This window comes from Fringilla coelebs, assembly GCF_963513975.1.
Source record: "Fringilla coelebs genome assembly, chromosome: 28".
Lineage (NCBI taxonomy): Eukaryota > Metazoa > Chordata > Aves > Passeriformes > Fringillidae > Fringilla > Fringilla coelebs.
In genome coordinates this window covers 6,347,539-6,362,124 of record NC_140054.1, presented here as the reverse complement: position 1 = coordinate 6,362,124, position 14,586 = coordinate 6,347,539, and the positions used below count along the sequence as shown (strand labels likewise).

The 14,586-nt window shown below is 60.0% G+C and overlaps 2 protein-coding genes across 2 annotated transcripts; one reads left to right on the top strand and one right to left on the bottom strand.

Moving 5' to 3' along the window:
• Window positions 1-879: 879 nt before the first annotated feature.
• Window positions 880-11,174, top strand: UBXN11 (UBX domain protein 11; the record flags this gene model as incomplete). The annotated part of the gene is made up of 13 exons (XM_084222629.1): window positions 880-913; window positions 2,254-2,385; window positions 2,668-2,768; window positions 3,256-3,310; window positions 4,380-4,456; window positions 4,814-4,928; window positions 6,165-6,382; window positions 7,229-7,306; window positions 8,034-8,154; window positions 8,439-8,449; window positions 9,485-9,552; window positions 10,246-10,386; window positions 11,012-11,174. 13 exons carry the CDS (start codon window positions 880-882, stop codon window positions 11,172-11,174), a joined length of 1,314 nt encoding a protein of 437 aa, XP_084078755.1.
• A 1,418-nt stretch (window positions 11,175-12,592) lies between these two features.
• On the bottom strand, window positions 12,593-14,516 carry SH3BGRL3 (SH3 domain binding glutamate rich protein like 3). Its single transcript, XM_084222806.1, is given in 4 exon segments — window positions 12,593-13,490; window positions 13,804-13,971; window positions 14,269-14,345; window positions 14,348-14,516. Coding segments are annotated over 4 exon segments (411 nt in total). The 5' UTR covers window positions 14,448-14,516; the 3' UTR covers window positions 12,593-13,424.
• Between the last annotated feature and the right edge of the window lie 70 nt (window positions 14,517-14,586).

Here is a 14,586-nt window from a genome sequence, read left to right as displayed (position 1 = left end):
GGAAATATCCCCCAGTGGGGAGAGGTGAGGAAAGCACAGCCGAGTGTGCCCCTCCAGCTCAGCATCCCCGCTGCAGGAGGGGCTGGAAGGTGGGCTGGAGAGTTCTGCTGGGGCTACAGGGGCTGGAGAGTCCTGCTGGGGTTACAGGGGCTGGAAGGTGGGCTGGAGAGTTCTGCTGGGGCTACAGGGGCTGGGAGATGGGCTGGAGAGCCCTGCTGGGGTTACAGGGGCTGGGAGATGGGCTGGAGAGTTCTGCTGGGGTTACAGGGGCTGAAAGGTGGGCTGGAGAGTTCTGCTGGGGTTACAGGGGCTGGAGAGCCCTGCTGGGGTTACAGGGGCTGGGAGATGGGCTGGAGAGTTCTGCTGGGGTTACAGGGGCTGGGAGATGGGCTGCAGAGCTCTGCCCAGGGTTACAGGGGCTGGAGGACGGGCTGGAAAGCTCTGCCTGGGGTTACAGAGGCTCGAGGTGAAGAAAGGCATTAAAAAATCACCACGTGGAAGCGTTTGCACCTCCCAGAGCACAGCACGAAGCCCTGGGTGAGATCCCAGCGCTCAAAGGCACAGAGAAACCCCAAACCCCGAGGTTTTCAGCAGAAAGCAGGGATGCCCCGCAGAGCCAGCCCCTCCTTACCAGGCACAGGGCGAGCAGGGCGAGCAGGGCGAGCAGGCGGGCGCGCTGCATGGCCGGGGCTCCGCGGGGCTCCGGCGCCTCCCGTGGCGCTTCCCCGCCCGCCCCGAGCCTTTAAGGCGGCGGGGGCGCCGCGCACCAATCGCGCCTCCCTTGCCCAAAAGGGGAAGGTGGCGTGGGCTGCCTGGGCTGGCCGGAAAAAGGCGCCAGACGCGGTGTGGGACCCGCGGGGCGGCTCCTCGGCATCCCCCATGCACGATAAGGGGCAGAAGACAGAAATTTTCGGTTATGTTGGATGTGTGTTTATACAGATATATAGATATTTTCAGTTCTTCTGGAGGCACTGAATGGAGATTGAAGACAAAGTGGCAAAATAAGATAAAAGGGTGTCAAGGGGTGAGCGCAGGATGCCAAACGTGGCTGGGAGCGGAGCTGCTCCTCTGCATCCCCTGGCACGGCAGCAACTCCGTGGCACGGCAGGGATAAGGGGCAGAGTACAGAAATGTTCAGTTCTAGATCGATATTAAATGCATGTTATAGATTTATAGATATTTTCAGTTCTTCTGGAGGCACCGCATAGAGCCTAAAGACTAAGTGGCAAAATAAGACAAAAGGATGTAAAGGGGTGAGCACACGGCTGGAAGCAGTGGAGAAACAGACAAAAAAACTTTAAAAAGTGGGGTTTTTGTGAAAGTATGTAAAAAGAAGCAACGGTGCGTGCCCAAAGAAAAAGTTCGAGGAAAGGCTGAAACTCCTCAGGCTCTGCTTCCCCCGGGACCTCTCCGTGCTCACAGCCACCAAGGGCTGACTGGCAAACTGCAGCCCGGGCTGGCAGGAGCAAACCTCCTTCCCTGCAGGTGGAGCTGGAGCCAAGGCGTAAATCCCTTGGGATTTCAGTCACAGCCCCCAAAGAAAGGAAACGCTTCCTTTCACCGCCAGCTCCGTCTGCTCTCCGCAGATCCCTGGGCTCCCTCGCCCTGCAGCGCAGGGAACACAAGGGATCTGGTTGTTTTGGTGGGGTTTGAAGGGAATAAAGGCGCTGGGACGTGCTGAGAGCACACACCTGCTGTCTGGGTCCGTGCTGCTGAAGCGCATCACGGCGAGCTCCCCGACAGCTTCCTCCCAGAGCAGGGGGATGTTCTGCACAAAGGCTTCACCAACTTTAGTTCTGTTTTCCTCTTTGGCCAGGTAGAAATTAAAGTCTCTAGAGCACAGCCAGCATCCCTGGACGTGCCCAAGGCCGGGTTGGAGCAGCTGGGACAGTGGAAGGTGTCCCTGCCCAGGGAGGGGCTTTGGGGACCCTGGAGCCGAAACCCGTCTGTGGCTCTGTGCACGCCCATCAAAGGGGGGAAAGCGGAGGGACAATCGGCCTGTCCTGCTCACCTCCAGCAGGTGACACCGAGCTGCTGGAGAGCAGCACAGGGGCAGCGCTGGGGTGGGGACAGCCCGGAAAGGCTCCAGGGCGGTGAGAGGCGCGGGGGGAATCAGCGAGACCCCAAGTGAGAAAACAGAGACCGAGAGAGCAGCTGAGGGAGGCGAGAGGAGCCTCAGGCCAGGCTGATGGGTACGTGCGGAACGGGACTGTGTGAGAAACGGGACCTGTCCCGGTGCCGGTGTCCCGGGAGAGAGCGCGCGGTGCACGCTGGGAATTGTAGTTCCCCGGTACTGCCGCGCCCGCCACGTGACCGGCGCCGGGCCAATCGCAGCGGGGCCCGCGTCGCCGTGGCAACCGGGCGTAAACAAGATGGCGGCGGGGGGTGAGTGTCCCGGCCAGGCCTGGCTGTGTCCCGGGCCTGGGAATCCCTGCCAGGCGCCCTCTGCTCCTGCTCGGGGGGACAACACTGCAAAAGAACACCGAGGGTGACGCCCTGAGGGGTCTGGGCCTTCCGGGCCGTCAGGTTTTGGCGACACCCCAGGCCAGGCCCGTTCCTGTGGCTCCCCTCTCGCACACACAAGCAGGAATCGAGGGATTTCTGCCCAAAACGCCCTCCCTGCTGTGGCAGACCAGCAGCCCTGCTCACGGGTGTTTGTGCTTTCAGGTGCGGCCCACGCTGACGTGGAGCCCGTGTCCTCTCTGGCAGAAAAAATCTCCCTGTTGGAACAAAAAGTAGAGAGACAAGCCCAAGAAATCCAGCTGAAGGTAAAAGTCAGCCCCCTGACACTAACATCAGCAGCGCTTTGGCTTCAGAATGTATCTTTTCCCTCCTGTTGTGGTGCTTCTCCCCTTTTGTTTTCTGAAACAGCAGCTGCTCACGCAGCAGAGCCCTCCTGGAGCAGCCCTCTCTGCATCACTGGCTAGAATAAATACCCCTTAAAATCTTCAAATAAATACCCTTTAAAATCTTCAAATAAATACCCTTTAAAACCTTAGCACAAATACCCTCTAAAGCCTTAGCACAAATACCTTTTCTTGTTTGGTTTGAGGTTTGTTTTCAAGAAGTGGCTGCAGAGATGCTGGTTTAGTTTCCAGCTCAGCCCCTCCCCGGTGCAGGGCAGGGTGGGAGCTGGGCCACCCCCTCCTGGGGCTCTCTCTTTACCCCAGCCCTCACCTGAGCCTCATTAAGGTGCTTGTGAGGTGATCCAGGACTGGCCCAGGACTGACCCAGGCCATTGCTCTGCCCCTGCAGGACAGGAGGATCGCTGAGCTCGAGGAGAAGATAAAAACTCTTGAGGAAGGAGAAGGTAAAAACCGTTCTGGCTGTGGGAGAGCTGCAGAGCTCGGGGCAGTGGGGCAGCCTGGGCACAGCTGGAGCCTCCAGGAGCCAGCAGCCTCCTTGCTGAGGGCACAGCTGCACAGAGGGGCTGTTCCCAGGGCACAGCTGCACGGAGGGGCTGTTCCCCTGTTCCCAGGGCACAGCTGCACGGAGGGGCTGTTCCCCTGTTCCCAGGGCACAGCTGCACGCCGTGGCTGCTGCTCTGCTGCTGAGCATCATTTCCTGCCCTGTTTCTGAGCCAGCCACGGGCAGCCCAGGATGGTCAGGAGAGCAGCAGAGGGTTCAAGCAGCAGGAGAGGAGCCCAAACCCCACTTGGAGCCCCCAGAGGAGCCCACCCCAGCCTGGCTGTGGGCTGAGCCCCGCTCCAGGGAGGCTCTGGGGAGTTTGCCCTGCTCAGCTCCCTGGACCCAGCCCCAGCTGGAGCCCACAGCCGTTTCCTGCAGGGCCCCTGTGGGCAGGGCTGTGCTGGGCTCTCCATTTCCTGAGTCTGAGCTCAAACGTGGCTGTGAAACCACAGACACGAGCTGTGCCACCCAGCCTGGGCTCAGGGCTGCAGGGACACCTGCCCCTCCCAGGGGCTGAGCAGCTTCCACCCCGTGCTGCCAGCAGCACCTCTGACACCAGCACAGAACCTCCCTGGGGCTGCTCACAACTGTCTGTCAGTCTGTCAGTCTGTCTGTCAGACCCTGCAGGGGGAATTGTCACCTCCAGCCCCCGTGTCCCACGGGTGGGAGCTCCCTGAGCCCTGGGGATGCCCAGCTCTTCCCTGGGGCTGCTCACACTTGTCTGTCTGTCTGTCAGACCCTGCAGGGTGAATTGTCACCTCCAGCCCCCATGTGTCACGGGTGGGAGCTCCCTGAGCCCTGGGGATGCCCAGCTCTCCCCTGGGGCTGCTCACAATTGTCTGTCAGTCTGTCAGACCCTGCAGGGGGATTGTCACCTCCAGCCCCGTCCCACAGGTGGGAGCTCCCTGAGCCCTGGGGATGCCCAGCTCTCCCCTGGGGACCCTCACAGGGACAGCAGCCTCTCTCTGCAGGTGCTCCTGACCCTTCCAGCACTGCAGAGCTGGAGATGAGGTGCCTTCAGCTGCAGAGCCAGGTCTGGGAGATGGAGGTGAGGCTGCTCTGCTTGCCCTGAGCTCTCCTCTGCTCTGGCCTGTGCCAAGCTGCCCCTCTGATCCTCACAGCCCCCTGGAAAGGAGGAGCAGGCTGGGTGTGAGCAGGAGGAGGTTTTAACCACACCAACACCTCTGCCTCCTGTCAGCTTCATCCCGATTCCAGGGCTGTGGGGATGCTCCTGGCACTGCAAATCCTTCCTGCTCCCTCTCCCTGCTGCTGATGGAGCTGCTCCATCTGTCTGTCTGTCTGTCTGCCTGCCAGGGCCAGGAGCCCAGGAGCAGCCTGTTCAGCTCCCTCTGTGCCCCTGCCGGGCTGCCTTTCCCGGCTCTGAGCTCTGGCTCTGCTCCCGCAGCGCTTCCTGAGTGACTACGGTCTGATCTGGGTCGGAGAGGGCCGGGAGCAGCTGGAGGAGCCGGGAGCGGCCCGGGATGGAGAGGAGCTGCCGGCAGGGAGCCTCTGCAGGCCGGGTAAAGCACGGCACTCCGGGCGGGAGCCGCCAGCCCCGCTCCCAGCAGGGACAGTGCATGGGCACCAAAACCTCGGGGTCTGGGTCTGCAGAGTGTGGGAACCAGGGCCAGGATCTTCCCATCAATCCCTCTCAGGGACACAGACACGGGGCAGTCAAACAGGAGCTCAGCAGAAGGTTTAATTTGATATTCCTGTGTTTTATATTAATTTTATATTCCTGTGTTTTGTACACCCTTCTGGGGAAAGAGCAGAGAGCCTGATGGCTCAGCCCTTGAGGAGGAGGCCTCAGAGCAGCTGTTTCCTGCAGAATTCACAAACCTTGCACATTTGAGGCTTGATTGCTCTGGTGACATTGACACAGAGTGGGTGGAAAACAGGATCAGGTGCTTTGTGTACACAGGAGCTGTAGTAACTCACCCACAGAGCCTGGCTCCATCAGGGAGTGTTGTTTGCCTTTCCTCCCAGCCACGCTGTGAGGCTTTAATTGGGACCTGGCTCTGCTCTCTGGGGCCCAAGCAGCTGTGGCAGTGCCTCCTTAGGGAGTGGTAGCAGAGGGAAAAAAAGGGAATTATTTGTAGTGCAGAGCCAATGCTGCTTCCTAACCACCATGCAAGTATGAGACTAGAGTATGAGACTAGAGCTTCCCTTGGCTGCAGGAGGGGAGAGACAGAGGGAGAGCAGCAGAAACAGTTTTGGTTTCAGCTCACTGACCCTTTTCACATCATCCTTTAGCAGCTCATAAAAAAAGCAGAACAACCAAGGACTTCAACTCAGCTAAGACCTTTCCTCTCATTTCCTCTTCTGACTTCTTTCCCGTGCCCCGTGACAACCCTCAACCCCAGACAAACATCCTGGCAGAGTCCCTGCCCCGCTGCCTCTGTTGACACTGGCACCTGCTCAGCACCTGATCCACTGATCCAATCTGCCTCATCCAGCTGGGGCAGCTCCTCTCCCTGCCCAGGGGCAGCTCCTCACCCTGCCCAGGGCAGCCCAGCACTCAGGGGGGATCAGGGAGCCCAGGGTGGGCTGCAGGAGCTGCTCTGGAGCTGCAGCCCCAGCTCTGCACCCCTGTGGTCAGCACGCAGCCCTGGCAGGGCTGTGCCACAGCAAGAGGCTGCAGCACCTTCTGCACAGGTGTGAAGGGCAGGGCACAGCAGTGTCAGGGCTCAGACACACCTCAGGTTCTCACAGACACAAAAATGTCCTGCCCCCCTAACGCTGGTCCCTCCACACAGGTGAGGCCGTGGTTCCCCAGCAGCAGATTGATTTCGATTTACTCCTGGAGAGCATCAAGGACCTGAACTCCCTGGTGGGCGAGGGCAGCTGCCAGGTGGAGCAGACGGCCCGGGGGGCTCGGCTGCGGCGGGCGGAGCCCCTCCCTCTGACCCTGTACCGGGACGGGCTCTCGGTGGGACACGGAGCCTTCCGGCCCTACCAGCACCCGGCCACGCAGGTACGGCCGGGCTGGGGAGCCAGAGCCGCCCTGCAGCCCCGGGAGAGGGGAGGGGGATTCTGCCAGGGCAGCCAGAGCCGCCCTGCAGCCCCGGGAGAGGGGAGGGGGATTCTGCTCAGGGAGCCAGAGCTGTCCTGGAGCCCCGGGAGAGGGGAGGGGGATTCTGCCAGGGCAGCCAGAGCCGCTCTGGAGCCCCTAGAGAGGGGAGGGGGATTCTGCCAGGGCAGCCAGAGCCATCCTGGAGCCCCAGGAGAGGGGAGGGGGATTCTGCCAGGGGAGCCAGAGCCACCCTGCAGCCCCAGGAGAGGGGAGGGGGATTCTGCCAGGGGAGCCAGAGCCGCCCTGAAGCCCTGGGAGAGAGGAGGGGGATTCTGCCAGGGAGCCAGAGCCATCCTGGAGCCCTGGGAGAGAGGAGGGGGATTCTGCCAGGGGAGCAGAACCATCCTGCAGCCCTGGGAGAGGAGAGGGGGATTCTGCCAGGGCAGCCAGAGCCATCCTGGAGCCCTCACTGAGCCCCAGGAGAGGGGAGGGGGATTCTGCCAGGGCAGCCAGAGCCGCCCTGCAGCCCCGGGAGAGGGGAGGGGGATTCTGCCAGGGGAGCCAGAGCCGTCCTGCAGCCCCAGGAGAGGGGTTGGGGCTCCTGAGCTCATCCCAACCCTGCAGAGGAGCCCAGCTGCATCCCCACAGCACCTGAAAAGCCTCTCGTGTCCCCTGCAGTAATTTCTGGAGAGGGAGGTTCTGTGTCTTTGATGCAGACCTTTCTGCACGGCCACAGCACCACAAAGAGGAGCTGCCCTGCAGAAAGATCAGCCCCAGGTGTGACCAGGATCTCTCCTGTTGTTTCAGCAATGCCTGCAGGACATCCTGGATGGTTATTTCCCCTCCGAGCTGCAGCCACGCTACCCCGAGGGGGTCCCCTTGCAGGCAAGTGGCACCCCCAGCTCCTGGGCACGGTGGGTTCTGCTGGGTGGGCCCCACAGGAGGGGAGGCTGAGGTTTGTGGGGCTGTGCAGGTGTGTCTGGGCCAGGGGAGCACTCGGGGCACCTGCAGCAGCCGTTACAGGAAGGGGTTCAGCGCCAGGGTTCGAGGGTGCCTCAGTGAAGCTGCCCTGAACGAGGCTCCTGAGAGCACAGCAGGCTCTCAGAGAGGCAGCACATGCAGGAAGTTAAGAGCTGCATCACCAAAAAGGAGGGGGAAGAAAGTTCTCCAAAGTTGCCCTGGAAAAGCTCCTAACGTGAGATTGATAAGTGCCTTTTCAAGAGGATGTCATGAGAGTTTATTTTGCCACAGTTTAAATGGATTTGGCCACCTGAGGTTCTCTTGGGCCCCAGTTTTTGATTTCTCAGAAATGGCGAGGAGCCAAAGCCGCATTTGCAGGCAGAGAGCCTCGGAGGACTCAGATGTGGGTCTTGGAGTGCACCTGCAACGTCAGCAGGCACAGCCAGAGGCTGGGCTCTCCCTGTGCCACCGAGAAACCAGGGCACAACTGCCTGAGCAGGACAAGGTCAGGCCAGCTGGGAGCTCTGGGGGCAGAAAGTCACAGCTCTGGGGGCTGGGGTCCCTGGAACCATCCTTGCTTTGGGTTCACAGCTGCTGCTTGCCATGGCCCTGGCTCGTTGGGCACAGATGCAACACTCAGATTTGCTTACAGGTCACTGACAGGAGGGATGTGGTGTTCCAGAAGCCAGACCTTCCAGGGAGCTTTCCTGGCCTTGGCCAGGTGGTGGGAACTTCAGAATCCAGCAGAGTGCAGGAAACCTCCAGGATCCCAGGTAAAATCTCAAAGCTGCCTCCAAAACGCTGCTCAGTCTTGAGGAGGAGGATTCTTAAACCTTGCCAGGGCAGTGCAGGTGGTGGGAGGGGAATGTGAAGGTCTCAACCCTTCTGGTCAGGGGCTGGGAGCCAGCAGCACACACAGGATCCTCTCAGCATCAATCCTGCTTAAGAATGAGATGTGACAAGTAATAAAATATTAAAAATTCAGCAGGGTTCCCAGAACATATCTGCCCTGTGCCTTTCTGAAAGGCCAAGCTCCTTTCCAGCTTGACCACATCAGAGGATGCTGAGGTAACCCTGCAGGCCTGGGGGAGAGCTGCTTGCAAACACCACTCCTCTCAACAAGTCATTCCAAAAATGTAGATATCATCAGGCCAAATTTACCGTAACTGCACCTAATATGGGACAGTTTCTCTTCAGGCTTTCACAACAGAATATGGGGCATCAAAGGCCACAGATTCCTCATTTTGCTTCTAGGCACTTGCAGTCTGTGTCAGCAATATCTGACAGGGCGTGGAAGTCCAACAGCCAGGAACAGAAATCAGTGTGGCTGTGGGTGCATCACTAAATAACCCACCAGAGGTATCCCTCATGAGAACCACTGCCTGCTTCCCTACAGCTGTGCTCAGGCTAAAGCTGAACATCCCCTTTATCCAAGCAGCAAAATAAAGAATTGTCCCAGCAGAAAGGAATGGACACCTTCAAATTCACCCTCACAAGGTGAACAATGCCCAAGGCTGTAAGGATGGGGTAGCCCCAGTTTTCCACAGCAGAGCTCCCTGCCTGCTGTGTGTGCCCTGCACAGCTCTCACTGCTGATGCTCACAACCAAACATTTAATTTGGGGACAACCTCAAGGGAGGAGCCCAAGAGCTGCTCTGGGCCTGGCTGGGGTGCTGAGAGCTCTCCCTGTCGGCTGCTGCTCTCTCCTTTCCCCAAATCTGCCTCTTCTGGAGCCAAAACCTTTGGCACGAGGGTCACACACAGACACTCTCCCCTCTGCTCTCCAGGTGCCAGAGGCTCCTCAGAGCAGCTTCCCCAGGAGCTCTGCCAGCCCCTGAAGCACAGAGGGAGCGTGGGCAGTGCCCAGGGAGCAGCTCCACAGGTACCAGGGGGCTCCCCAGACACCCAGGAGGGGAGCAGGGGTGATGCTCCGGGCTCAGCCCCCTGCACAGCACCCACAGCCCTCGCTGGGCCCCTCTGAGCCCCGTGGAACCTCCCAGAGAGGCTCCCCAGGGCACACGTGGGGCTTGGCTGGTGGCTGTGCCCACCCTGGCTGCTCTCCCTGCAGCCCAGCAGTGCTGACACTCCCCTGCTTTGGTTGCAGGGCTCTGATGGGCAGCAGAGCAGCGAGGAAATGCTGGTGGAAACACCTGGGCTGGCTGCCCTGGAGAGGTACAGGTACAGCCCTGCCCTGGCAGGATCTCCTCTTCCTCCCACTTCATCACTGTAGGTTTAGTTCAGGGAGTTCAGCTGAGGAATGGACTTTCCCCTTTTAGACCTTAGAAAGAGACAAAAGGCCAAGTTTGGTCCTTTGGGAAAACCACTGGATTTGTCATGGCAAACATGCCATATTTTACATCTCTAACAAAAAGCTTCTGTTGTTCAAAATGCCACTTATTTCTGTGAAAGTTTTCCCAACAGCAAGCCAAGGCCTAAGAGTTTGTAACCATTGAAGGAGCTCTTTGCAGTCATATTAAATGGAGAACCCCCAGGAAACTGATGGTGGGAGGTCTCACTAGCAGCACTTTTCCACTCAATCTTCTGGCAAGCCAAGACCCAAATAACTAATGAAAAAAAACCCCAAGCTGATTATTTTTAATCAAAGAACTAGGGCAAAGTACTTACCAGACAGCCCTGGTTTAAAATGAGAGAGCTAAAAAAGGCCCATAACCCTCCTGAAGGCACCTTCAGGGGAAGCTCAGCACAGTTTGGGCACTGGGCAGGTCTGGGTGCCCGTGGTCAGACAGAGCCTCGTTCACCTCAAGGACATTCCCAAACACCAAACTCCGTCCCCTGGTCCGGCCAAGGAGGCTGTGCCTGCTGAGGGGAGCTCCCTCCTGGGCTGACAGGGCTCTCTGGCCCCAGGGGGAAGCCAGCAGGGGAGGCTGGAGCTCCTGAGTTCTGCAGGCTGCGCGTCAGGTCCGAGAGCGGGGAGCAGACGTACGAGCTGAGGATGCTGCTCACGGACACCATCGGGGACCTGCGCCAGCTCCTCGCCCCCCTCAGGTAGCCCAGCCCTCCCTCCCCTCCCTGCCTGACTCTGCAGGACCCCAGGAAGGGCTTCCTCAGGTCCTGGAGCTCCAAACATGGGCCCCAGCTGGGTCACAGCCCCGTGCCCACCTGGCACTCTGCAGGCAGCAGGTGTTGAGAAGCTCAGAGCATTTCATACCCACCTTTGTCACACAGCAACAGAGAAAAACTTCTTCTGTCCTCCCCAAATTGCCATCAGATCCAGGCCCAGACTGCCTTTGCCTCCTTCCAGCACTCTCCCAGCTGGTGCCACCCTTCCCAAGGTGCTGGAGGCTGAGCTGCAGCCTTGGCCTGGCTCAGCCAGCAGCGTCCCAAAACATCCAACGCTGCCCAAGGGCTCCCTCAGCCTGCTGGGGACAGCTCCAGAGGGCTGAGGGCCCCCTCTGCTGTCCCCACTCCTGCTGCCTGGCCTAGTGTGAGCCCAGGGTGAGCTCAGTGCTGGGGGGAAGCAGGAGCCTCCTTCCTCCCAGCACAGCTGTGTGCTGGCTGCAGTTTGGGCTGGAAGCCCTTCCCTCTTTCTGCTCTTGCATAACCACAGCTGGATCAGTCAGAACCTTGGGGAGTCCCATCAGTAGGAGAAGACTGTGCTGTTCTTTCCTAGGGCTGGAAACTCGGACTATGAGATCATCAGCACCTTTCCCCAGAGGGTGTACACGGACAGCTCCAGGAGCCTGCAGGAATGTGGGCTGGTCCCCAGGGCCTCCCTGCTGCTCCGCAGGAGAGACCCCTCCCAGCAGCAGGGGAGGGGGCTGCAGCCAGCCTAGGAGCTGCTCACCCCCAGCTCTGCACCGGGAGGGAGCTGCCTCTCACCTTACCCGACCTGCCCTGGCTGGGAAATAGGGAGAGGTTTTCTTTCCAGATTCAGTTTCACCGTGCCACTGCCTGGGATGGAGAAGAGCTGGGAGCAGCCATTTGGCCACTCCTGCTGCCTCACAGGGGCTGCTGTTCCCCAGGACAGCCGGGTGCCAGCACAGGGACACCTCCACCAGCTCACCTGGGCTCTGGGCTCCAGGCTCTGGGCCTGGCTGCTCATCTCTGTGCAGGTTACACAGGCTGAGCCCTGCCCAGGGGAGCCTGCCAGCCCCAGCCCAGCGCTGGGCAGTGCTCAGCTGTGCTCAGGGACTGCAGCAGCAGGACGGACACGCAGCTGCTCCCTACAGATCTCACCTGCACTGACAGCAGGGACAAACAGGCTCAGTGCCACAGCTAAACCTGAAGGCCTTGAGCCCTTGCCTGGCTGGGGCTGAGCCAGGCTCAGCTCAGCTGGGAGATCCTGCTGCTGCTGGGCTTCCTGTACGTGCACAGCTCCTTCCCTTGGACAGCCCCCAGCTGCAGCCCCGGCTCCAGCCTGGAGGTAGCCGCCCTCCTCCTCCCGCTGCCGCTGCTGCAACAGGACACCGTGTCATCCGAGAGCAGCAGAACCCTCTCTGCCCAGCCCTGAACAAAGCATCTTCCTCCCTGGCCCGTGGGCTGGGGCTGCACTTTTCCCCTTCCCTTTCCCCAGCACATTCTTCCCATTCCAGCTGTGACAAGCTCTCACTTGACTCCCAGCTGACAACACTCCCACTCATGCGAGGCAGGGCCTTCTGGCAGGTTCCCTCTTCACACAGACCCAGCCCTCAGCAAAGGCTCCCAATAAAACCCTTTATTCCAGCTGCAATTTCCACTTCCTTTAGATTTCAAAGGCACGGCTGCTGTGGAAGCCCAGAGCTCTGACCAGAGCCCTGTGACCAGAGCTGCACGACTCAAACACAGGAAGCAAACCAGCTGCTTCCACAGCTCGCCCTCACCTTCCTCCTTCCCCACCTGTGGCAGATTCAGGAGCAGCTGCTTCCCCTGCCCCTCTGTGTCCTGCTCCAGGCAATCTTTGTGCCAAAGGATTGTTTGTCACTGCCACGTCTGGCTGAGGCTGTCCCTGCCCCGGGCTGCCACTGTCACCACGCAGAGGAGAGGAATGCTCTGGTACCTGTCCCTGCTGCGCCGTGGGACATTCACACACGTCCTGCGAGCCTTTGATTAGCAGCAGCAATCTAAGGTGTTAAGATCTTTGTGTCAGGCTGCAGCAGCAGGTACAACCCACTCAGCTGGAAATGACTCATAATCCTTAGGTAGGGTGATGTTTAACCTGTAGCCAAAATAAAACCGAATTTAAAAGAAAGGCAAGAGCAGCGCCGTGAAAGGTACAGTAACATTTAATAGCATCTCGGAAGACAACACTGGTTATAAACTTGCTTTTTGGCAGGAAAACAAAATGCACTTGGTCCAGGATTGCAAAAAAGCCAACACAAAGAGGAAAGATGGGACAGCTGGAGCATCAGCTGTTCTGGGGCAGCCCTGAGCCATTAATGCTCACCAGGGAGCCTGCTCAGGGTGGAGGGCAGCCAGAGCAGCACAGATCCCACTGCCAGCCCCACCCATTCCCCAGGCAGCCTTCGGCCCCAGCTCCACCGCGGTGGGCACTCGCACCCACATTCTGTGCAGTATTTTTGCATTAAATTAAGACAAAAAAAACCCCAAAAAAACAAAAAAACCTTACTTAGTTGCCATAATCTCTGCAGTTGAGATGAAGAGGGGAGGAAAAAGACAAAAAAAAAAAAAAAAAAGGAAGTGAGGCAGCAGAATTTACAATTTTAACAGCAGCTGGGAGAAGTGGGAAGTACCATGCAGCCCTAAGCCCTTCCCTGGCGAGGCAGAGGAGGGGGCTGAAGGCCAGGATCACCTCACACAGCCCCAGAGGCTTTGCTGTTTACAGAGGCACTGGAAGCTGCCGTGAGCCAGGCCCAGCTCTGCTCACAGGCCAAGCAGCGAGCGTCACTTTCTTTGGATCCCTCGGAGATGAGACCGGGGTTAGGCAGGAGGGAGTCAGAGGCAGCTGCAATGAGGAGTTTTGGTCATGGGTTTTTCCCTGGGCTGGGATACAGGTGATGGTGCCAGGACAGCCTGGAGGTGAGGGTGGTCGAGATGAGGGCGCTCAGGAATGCAGGTAGAGTCCAGGGTGGGAGGGGAAGCAGGGCTCAGGCCAACTTCAGGAACTCCTGCAGGGTGTTTTGCTCCACAGCTTCCACGAAGAGCTCGTAATCCTGCAGGGAAAGGCCACACGGTCACTCCCGAGGCAGGAGGGGCCCTGAGCCCACGGCACAATCTGCTTCCCAGCCCTGGCCCCAGCTGGTTGTGCCAAGGATGACAGGACAAAGCAGGTACAGCCCCACTGCCACCCAAACCCCCCCACTGCCACCCGGGTCCCCTTTTTCCCGAGGCAAACAGCCGTGAATCCTGGCAGCACCCGGTCCCTGCAGCTCACAAGGAATCATTTACAAGGCATCTGGAACATGTGCAGCACCTCCAAGGACAGGACATCCCCCACCACCCGCCCGGCGTGGGGCACAGCCTCACCCCGCAGTACTGGTCCCCGTTGACGATCTGGGGTGGGATGGCTTTGGGGTTGCCTGCCTTCGCCCTCATCTCCTCCCGCAGAGCGTTGTCCTGGGAGATATCCACCAGCTCGTACTTGATGTTCTTCCCGTCGAGGATTCGGGTTACCTCGCTCTGTTGGGATTTGATCTGGAAGCCGGGTGGGAAAGGCAGGTTACGGGGAGATGGAGAGGAGCGCGAAGGGAGGGTGGGCACACACCCGGCGTGCCGGCCGGGCTCAGCTCGGTGCCCCGGCCGCGTGGGGGGACACCCGGCACGGAGCGGTGGCTTTGGGGACAGATGGGGACGGCACGGCTCGAGCAGGAGAGAGGGGACACCGAGGATGGGGCGGGGGCGCTTGGCAGCCGCGCGGCCGAGAGACGCCCGGGCCCGGGCAGCGCGGCCCCGGAGCCGCCGGCCCTGCCCGCCGCCGCGGCCGGTGCTCACCTCCCGGGAGCCGGTCACCGAGGTGCTGTAGACCTTGAGGGTGCTCATGGTGCGATCGCGGCCGCTCCCAGCGCCAGCCCGGCCAGGGGAGCAGGAGGGAGGGATGGAGGGAGGAGCGGCGGCCTCGCCGCGCCCGGCATGTGACTGCGGGGGCCAATGGGGCCGGCGGCACCGGGCATGCGGGCTCGGCGGGGCCGGCCCGACACCGCCCCGGGGCACCGGCACCGGCCCGGCAGGGACCGGGGAGGCACCGGCACCGCTCCCATCGGGCACCGGGGAGCACCGGCCGTGCCGGCGGAGGCACCGGCAGCAGCCCCG